Source organism: Bos javanicus, chromosome 1 (genome assembly GCF_032452875.1).
Source record: "Bos javanicus breed banteng chromosome 1, ARS-OSU_banteng_1.0, whole genome shotgun sequence".
NCBI lineage: Eukaryota > Metazoa > Chordata > Mammalia > Artiodactyla > Bovidae > Bos > Bos javanicus.
This window is the reverse complement of record NC_083868.1, coordinates 57,453,842-57,462,672: the sequence shown is the minus strand read 5'-3', so window position 1 is coordinate 57,462,672 and position 8,831 is coordinate 57,453,842. Positions and strand designations below refer to the sequence as shown.

The window sequence follows — 8,831 nt, the reverse complement described above, 5'->3', positions numbered from 1 at the left end:
GTTGTAAGAAATCATTTTAGATATGTTGATTATCAATGGGAAGATAATCTCATATTTGTGAAAGTGGAAATGAATTTTGACTCCATTCAACAGGCAGCCTTATATAAAACACTTGTAATTCTCTACCTCTCCTATCCACCTGGGGAATTTGTGAGAAGAAATTGAACTAGGTTTGTTCTCACTTTGGATCTGCCTGGCTGCAGGCAGGCTCATTCGAATCTGCTCTTCTACTCCTTGTGGAGGGTCAGGTCTGGGCACTGTGAGAGAAGCTGACTGTTTTTATGACTGCATCAGCTTCTTTTAATCTTCATTAAGGGTATTCAGTTCAGTTCAGTCGCTCAGTCGTTTCCGACTCTGCAACCCCATGGACTGCAGCACCCCAGGCCTCTCTGTCCATCACCAACTCCCAGAGCCTACTCAAACTCATGTCCATTAAGTCAGTGATGCCATCCAACCATGTCATCCTCTGTTGTCCCCTTCTCTTCCCGCCTTCAATATTTCCCAGCATCAGGGTCTTTTAAAATGAGTCAGTTCTTCGCATCAGGTGGCCAAAGTATTGGAGTTTCAGCGTTAGCATCAGTCCTTCCAATGAATATTCAGGACTGATTTCCTTTAGGTTGGATGTCCTTGCAGTCCAAGGGACTCTCAAGAGTCTCCTCCAACACCACAGTTCAAAAGCATCAATTCTTCATTGCTCAGCTTTCTTTATAGTCCAACTCTCACATCCATACCTGACTACTGAAAAAACCATAGCTTTGACTAGACAGACTGTTGTTGGCAAAGTAATGTCTCTGCTTTTTAATATATTAAAAAAGAAAACACCTCATTTAGCTTACTCAACTCTGTTTCTCCATTTTAGTTTCTTCCATTCATTGAGTTTACTCTCTCTCTCTCTTAGGTTTTGGCTTCCTCAAATAGCTTATTATTCTGGATTGTTTACACTTCTTTGTAGTGGAGTTTTATTTTTGATTATCTGGTTGTAGGTGTTCATGCAGCCTGCCAGAACATTGTTTCACTGCAAGTGTGGGGAAAACATGGCATGCTGACAGTATGGTACCTCAGTGCCTATTCTTTCTGAGTGTGGGTGTTCATCATTTCCTCCCAGGTCCGCAGTCACATGCACATTGTTTACCATCCTTTCTCTCCTACCAAACCATCTCATCCTACAATAAGCAACTCCCATCACGTGAGGAGTCACAGGGCAGGGCTGTTCACCTCGCCTGCTCCTACTAGCCACCATGTTTATTGCCTCTGACACCCATCACTCTCCAGGTGTGCAGTTTTTTGATACCAAGTTCCATATTTTCAGTAGTTTAATTATGCATAGGTTTGGGATGGTGGCTTTTAATCAGTCCAGCCTGCATAATTTTTGTCTTTCAGAGATTCCTCCCAATTCCTTAGAGAGGGTGCCTTAGAGAGGGTGCAGTGATGGTTTTAGTCACACATTTATACTGTATGTGCATTTTTTTGCGTGTGTATTTATATGTTTCCCATTGCTGCTATAGCAAATAACCACAAACTTGGTGGCTTAAAACAATAGAAATTTATTCTCTTACAGTCTGGAAATCAATTTTAGTGGATCAATATCAAGATACTGGAAAACATGTGATTCCTCTGGAAGCTCCAGGGGCAATTTGGTTCTTGCTTCTTCCAGATTCTGTTGGCTCCCAGCAATTCTCAGCTTGTGGCTATATCACTTCAGTTTCTGCTCCCATGGTTTAACTTGTCTCTTCCTCTTCTGTAGGTGTCAAATCTCCTCTTGCCTCCATCCTACAAGGATATATGGGATTGCATTTAGGGTCCACCTGGATAATCCAGAATACAACCACATTTCAAGATCCTTAACTTAATCATCTGCACAAAGATTATTTTTTCAAACAAAGTAATAAAGATAATTTTTCCAAATATAATATTTGTAGGTTCTAGGGATGAATATTTGATAACTTCAGGAACCATTTTTAGACTATCACTATACACATGTACCCCACCCCAATTATTGCCAGAAAGATAAAATATATATATGTGTGTGTGTGTGCACTATACAGATTATATCATTTACATAGATATATGCATATATTTATCTGAACATTTAAAAAAAGTTTTCCAGAGTTTATAGCTTTTATCCCAAAGGTATCAAACTCAATTCATATTCAACAATAGAGCTTTGAAAATGCTGAAATCAACTGATACTACCTGAAGGATGTAATATGATTGATAAATCCAGACCATGTTTCTTTTCAGTTACCTTAGAAATAGCACATGTTGTGAAAGTTCAGAATTCCAAGAATCCCTAGTAGCAGTTTATGCTAATTAATACACAAAAACCAAGCATGGAGTGGAAAGAGTATCACATTCTTTGGCAAAGGCAAGAGAAAGAAGGGGAAAATCAACTTATCATGAAAAGGGCAGGGACCCAAAGCACACATGAAAGCGTGGACCTTTGGCAAAGCCCTGAAATAGTTCTTTTAACAGATGGTCTGTTTTGCATTTAGAAACAAAATAGTGATCAACAAGTCTGAATGTAGTCTATGCATATATGTGTACATAGGTGCTTGCATATGTACATATTTTAGTCTTTTTTTAAGAAGCTTTGAAAATAAAGTTTATTAAACTTCCAGTTATAAGATGAATAAGTTCTGACAACCTAATATACACCATGGTGATTATAGTTAACAAAACTATATTTTATACTTGAAAATTCCTAATGTTCTCACCACAAAAAAGGAATTATAATTATATGATATGACAGAGGTGTTAACTAACCTTGCTATGGTAATCATTTCACACGCAAGATAAACATATGCCAAATCATCACACTGTACACCTTAAACTTACTCAGTGTTATGTCAGTTGTATCTCAAAAACACTGGAAAAAATTAAAATTAATTGTAAACCTAATAATACATAAAGAAAATAATCCTTACAAAAATAAAACTTAAAAGACTTAAAATAGGTCACCAAGGCATAAGCCTTTGGTCTTTCATGATGGTGGTGTTTTCCCCTTTTCTTTCTTCAAATAATGTCTTTTTCAAGTTCATAAATACTGTTTCCCCTCACTTTCCTTAGGTTCCATATCTGTGGATTCAACAAACTGAGATTGTGTAGTACTATATTTACAATCCATGCAATGTAATGTTAATTGCAGCACTATTTAGGATAGCCAAGACATGGAAGCAGCCTAAGTGTCCATCAACAGATGAATGGATAAAGAAGATGCAGTATCTATGTATGTATATATATATTCCATTTTGTATATATATAAAATATCAAATATTAGACATAAAAAGAATGAAATAATGTCATTTGCAGCAACATGGATGGATCTAGCGATTATTACGCTTTGGGAAGCAACCCAGAAAAAGCAAATAAATGATATTGCTTATATGTGGAATCCAAAAAAAAAAAGATACAAATGAACTTATTTACAAAACAGAAAGAGATTCACAGACTCAGAAAACAAACTCGTAATTACCAAAGGGGACAGAGGGTGTTGGGGGAGATAAATTAGGAGACTGATATGAACATATTGACACTGCTGCTGCTGCTAAGTCACTTCAGTCGTGTCCGACTCTGTGCGACCGCATAGACGGCAGCCCACCAGGCTCCGCCGTCCCTGGGATTCTCCAGGCAAAAACACTGGAGTGGGTTGCCATTTCCTTCTCCAAACATATTGACACTACTATGTGTAAACAGGTAACCCAAAAGGACCTACTGTATAGCACAGGAAACTATACTCAATGTTTTTTAAGTTAAAAAAAAAATTTAGTATGTATTGGAGTACAGTTGATTAAAGAAATGTTGTTGGTAACTATACTTAATATTATATAATAATCTACAAGGGAAAAACACACACCTGAAATTTATATGCTATTAAAAATCAATTATACTTCAGTTACAAAATTAAAAAGGAAAATTAAAGTCGAAAGACTCTTGCTCTTCTAAGAAAGTTAAATGAATTATTTGCTTTCCCATTTATTCAACACACTTTCTCCTGTGCTAGTCTCTGTGTAGGGCTTCTCTGATGGCTCAAATGGTAAAGAATCTGCCTGTAATGTGGGAGGATCTGGGTTCGATCCCTGGTTTGTGAAGATCCCCTGGAGAAGGGAATGGCAACCCAATACAGTATTCTTGCCTGGAAGAATCCATGGACAGAGAAGCCTGGTAGGCTATATAGTTCATGACATCTCAAAAAGTCAGACATGACTGAGCAGCCTCAGTCTCTGTGTATGTGCCAGGTAGTGAGTACAATAAGCATGGTCTTTGCCCTTGTAGAATTTAAAGTCTAGTTTGTCAAGAAAGCTTCCCTTGTGGCTCAGGTGGTAAAGAATCCGCCTGCAATGTGGGAGACCAGGGTTCAATCCTTGGGTTGGGAAGATCCCCTGGAGAAGGGAAAGGCTACCAATTCCAGTATTCTGGCCTGGAGAATTCAGTCCATGGGGTTGCAAAGAATAGGATACGAATGAACGCCTTTCCCTTTGTCAAGAAAAAGCTTTTTTAGTTCTACCATATTGTACTTCTAGGAGAAAGCAAAAAGCAGGAGATATTGATATAGAAAAGTCTAGTCTGAACTTTAGGTATTCATCCATTTGCCGGCCCATTTTTATTAAAAAGCAGATTTTCTTCCAAGTATGTTACCCTAAGTTGTTATAGCTTCAGTCAGCTTCTACCCAGACCAGTGAGTCAAAGATGTGTTCATTTTTTCCCTCAAGAATGAGGTACAATTCACAAGCCATAATATTCACCATTTAAAAATGGGCAGTTCCGTGGTTTCCAGTATTTTCACAAAGTTGTACAATCATCACCACTGTTATCACTATTTCCATCACCCCAGGAAGAAACTCTGTATCAATTTGCAGTCACTTCCTATTTCCCACTCAGTGCCCGGCAGCCACTAATGAGCTCTCTAGGGATATGCTTATTTTAAATAGTTTATATCAGTAGAATAGTTACAATGTGTCTGGCTTCTTTTGAACCCATGGGTGAAATCCATTTCACCTCCTTTTGCTAATGGAGGTTTTAAGACTCTCATGTCCTCCAAAGACCTGGTAGCCTGAACAACACGATTTTGCCTGAGTTGTTTTCCCAGAACTTGGAGTCGGCTGCATCTAGTTCAAGCAGAACGAAGTCAGCTGTGTCTAGTTGAAGTTGAGGTCATTAGAAAGGACCATTGACTCGATCTGGGCATGTGCAGGCAAGCACATTCGTGACCTTTAGATGTGCAGAAGCCGGTAGCTTTGTTATGTGCTGTGCTCAGTTGTGTCCAACTCTTTGTGACCCCCTGGACTAGGCTCCTCTGTCCATGGAATTTCTCAGGGAAGGTTACTGGAGCGGGTTGCCATTTCTTCCTCCAGGGATCTTCCCCACCCGTGAATCAACCCACACCTCCTGCACTGGCAGGAGGCCCACCTGTGCCACTTGGGAGGCCCATCACTTAGATGCCTGCGTAGAAAAATGAGCATCTTGCCTTCTTGGAGCAGATGGGACCTGTTTTCCTCGCTTCACTGCTCACATCAGTGACTGATCATTTTGGCCTGCTGTAGGCACATTGGGCAAAACAAACCTGGTGAATAATACCTTCACTTAGCTTAAAGTTTTCCAGGTTGATATATGTTGTGCTTGTTGTGCTTAGTTGCTCAGTCATGTCTGATTCTTTGCGACCCTGTGGACTGTATTGTAGCTTGCCAGGTTCCTCTGTTCATAGGATTTTTCATAGTCTCTGGCATTAGCAGGCGCATTCTTTACTACTGAGCCGCCTGACATATGTTGTATCAAAAGTACTTCATTCCTTTTTGTGGCTCAATAATCCATTATACGGATATACTATACTACATTTATTTATCCTTTTTTTTTTGGCTATTATGAATAATGTTGCCATAAAAACTTACATACAAGCGTTTATGTGGAGCCATATTTTGTTTGTTTGAACTGGTACCAAATAAAGCCCATAGAATGTGGTTAGATGAGAAATCTTTTAAGTCTCTATGGCTTTTCCTCTACAACTTTTTCAAATTTGTTGAAGAAATTGAGTCATTTGTCCTGTACAGTTTTACAAAATCTGAATTTTGCTGATTGCATTCTTTTGACATAATTTAACATGTTTTTCTAACATCTATAGTTTCATCAATTGATAGCTGAATGTAGAGATTTGATTGGATTCAAACTTGATGGGAGAAGGTGAGCTGACAGATTATATTATACTCTTGTTATTCTACAAGGGAAATGCCTGGTTGTCTGTATTAGCAGCCATTGACACTCTTTGCCTAGATCCATTATGGAATGAGAAGTAGAGATAGTTTGGTTTTGTCACTTCTTCTTTATTCATTAGCTAGAATATAGTATATAGGGGAAAAAATGCCCTCAAATATTTTGTTTTAAAAGAGATTCTTTTTAACTTTCTCTTTTTGATATTTCATTGTTAACACTAACAATGCAATAGATTTCTATATGATAATCTTGTTTCCTGCTACCTCACTAATCTGTTTAACAGTTCTAGTAATTTTATATTAAATATATATTTAATTTTTAATTGGAGGATAATTGCTTTACTTTGTTATGTCGGTTTCTGCCATACAACAATGTGAATCAGCCACAAGTATACATATGTTCCAGAGAAGGCAATGGCACCCCATTCCAGTACTCTTGCCTGGAAAATCCCATGGACGGAGGAGCCTGGTGGGCTGCAGTCCATGGGGTCGCTGAGGGTCAGACACGACTGAGCGACTTCACTTTCACTTTTCACTTTCATGCATTGGAGAAGGAAATGGCAACCCACTCCAGTGTTCTTGCCTGGAGAATCCCAGGGATGGGGGAGCCTGGTGGGCTGCCATCTATGGGGTTGCACAGAGTCGGACATGACTGAAGTGACTTAGCAGCAGTATACATATGTTCCCCCTTTCTTGAACCTTCCTCCCACCCCACTAGGTAGTTATGGAGCACCAGGTTAAGTTCCCTGTGTCACACAGCAACTTCCCACTAGTTATCTATTTTACATGTAGTAATATACGTGTCAGTGCTACTCTCTCAGGTCATCCCACCCTCTGCTTCCCCTGCTGTGTACACAAATCTGTTCTCTATGTCTGTGTCTCTATTCCTGCCCTGAAAATAGATTCATTAGTGGCATTTTTCCTAGATTCTATATATGTGTTATTATATGATATTTGTTTTTCTCTTTATGACTTACTTCACTCTGTTTTTAACAGGCTCCAGGTTCATCCACATCACTAGAACTGACTCAAATTCATTCCTTCTATGGCTGAGTAACATTCCATTGTATATTTGTACCATAACTTCTTTATCCATTCATCTATCAGTGGACACCTAGGTTGGTTCCATGTTCTAGCTATTGTAAATAGTGTTACAATAAGTTTGGGGGTACATATGTCTTTTGAATTATGGTTTTCTCAGGGTATATGCCCAGTAGTGGGATTGCTGGATCATATGGTAGTTTTATTCCTAGTGTTATTTTTTTTTTTAAAAGAAATCCCCAATAAGTTGCAACAAGATCCTCTATGATTCATTTCCTGGAGTAATGGAAATAAAAACAAAGATGTATTCATTTTAATATCTTCCTTTTATTGGGGAAAATTAATCATTCACCTAGATTATGTTGGAACTTAATAAGAAAGAAGGGCACTAGGGTGATTTCTCTAGTGGTAAGCAATCCACCTCAGCAATCTCTACCAGCCACTTTGTTACTGGAATAATGAGATCTTTTTAAGATCAATGTAGATAATGAGAAATTGTTGTCTCTTAGGGCCATCAACTTTCCTATCTAATTCTTATTCCATCCACCATTTTTTTTTTCAGAGACATTTGGAATAACATTTGAAAATTTGGAAAGGAGAATTTTTATATTTGCCTCCAAAACATTTTGAATCAGAAATAAGTAGCCTGTCAAAAAATTTTATTTGACTATAACCAATTTACAATGTTGTGGTAGAGAAATAGTCTTTTAAAATCAGTCTGAAAGTCCAATTGAGAGCAACTGAAGAGCAAGTAACTGGTGAAGTTCAGACCATCAGTGTTTATTCTTTATACTAGAGGAGGCTTAGAAAAGTGTTTTGTTTTGGTGTACACCACAAGAATGTCAGGTGGTCTGGTATTCCCATCTCTTTCAGAATTTTCCACAGTTTATTGTGACCCACACAGTCAAAGGCTTTCGCATAGTCAATAAAGCAGAAACAGATATTTTTGGAGCTCTCTTGTTTTTTCGATGACCCAGCAGATATTGGCAATTTGATCTCTGGTTCCCCTGCCTTTCCCAAAACCAGCTTGAACACCTGGAAGTTCATGGTTCACGTATAACTGAAGCCTCAGTTCAGTTCAGTCGGTCAGTCGTCTCCGACTCTTTGGGACCCCATGAATCGCAGCACGCCAGGCCTCCCTGTCCATCACCAACTCCCGGAGTTCACTCAGACTCACGTCCATTGAGTCAGTGATGCCATCCAGCCATCTCATTCTCTGTCGTCCCCTTCTCCTCCTGCCCCCAATCCCTCCAACCATCAGAGCCTTTTCCAATGAGTCAACTCTTCGCATGAGGTGGCCAAGGTATTGGAGTTTCAGCTTTAGCATCATTCCTTCCAAAGAAATCCCGGGGCTGATCTCCTTCAGAATGGACTGGTTGGATCTCCTTGCAGTCCAAGGGACTCTCAAGAGTCTTCTCCAACACCACAGTTCAAAAGCATCAATTCTTCGGTGCTCAGCTTTCTTCACAGACCAACTCTCACATCCATTCATGACCACTGGAAAAACCATAGCCTTGACTAGACAGACCTTTGTTGGCAAAGTAATGTCTCTGCTTTTCAATATGCTATCTAGGTTGGTCATAACTT

At 39.0% G+C, this 8,831-nt stretch overlaps 1 protein-coding gene across 1 annotated transcript in view; it reads right to left on the bottom strand.

The window, feature by feature from the left end:
• Positions 1–1,524: 1,524 nt before the first annotated feature.
• Positions 1,525–8,831, bottom strand: part of CD200 (CD200 molecule) — a 102,654-nt gene continuing 95,347 nt past the window's right edge. The window contains exon 5 of the mRNA XM_061392603.1: positions 1,525–1,770. Coding sequence (XP_061248587.1) covers positions 1,748–1,770 — 23 coding nt within the window. The 3' untranslated portion in view covers positions 1,525–1,747. The remainder of the gene's footprint in view (positions 1,771–8,831) is intronic.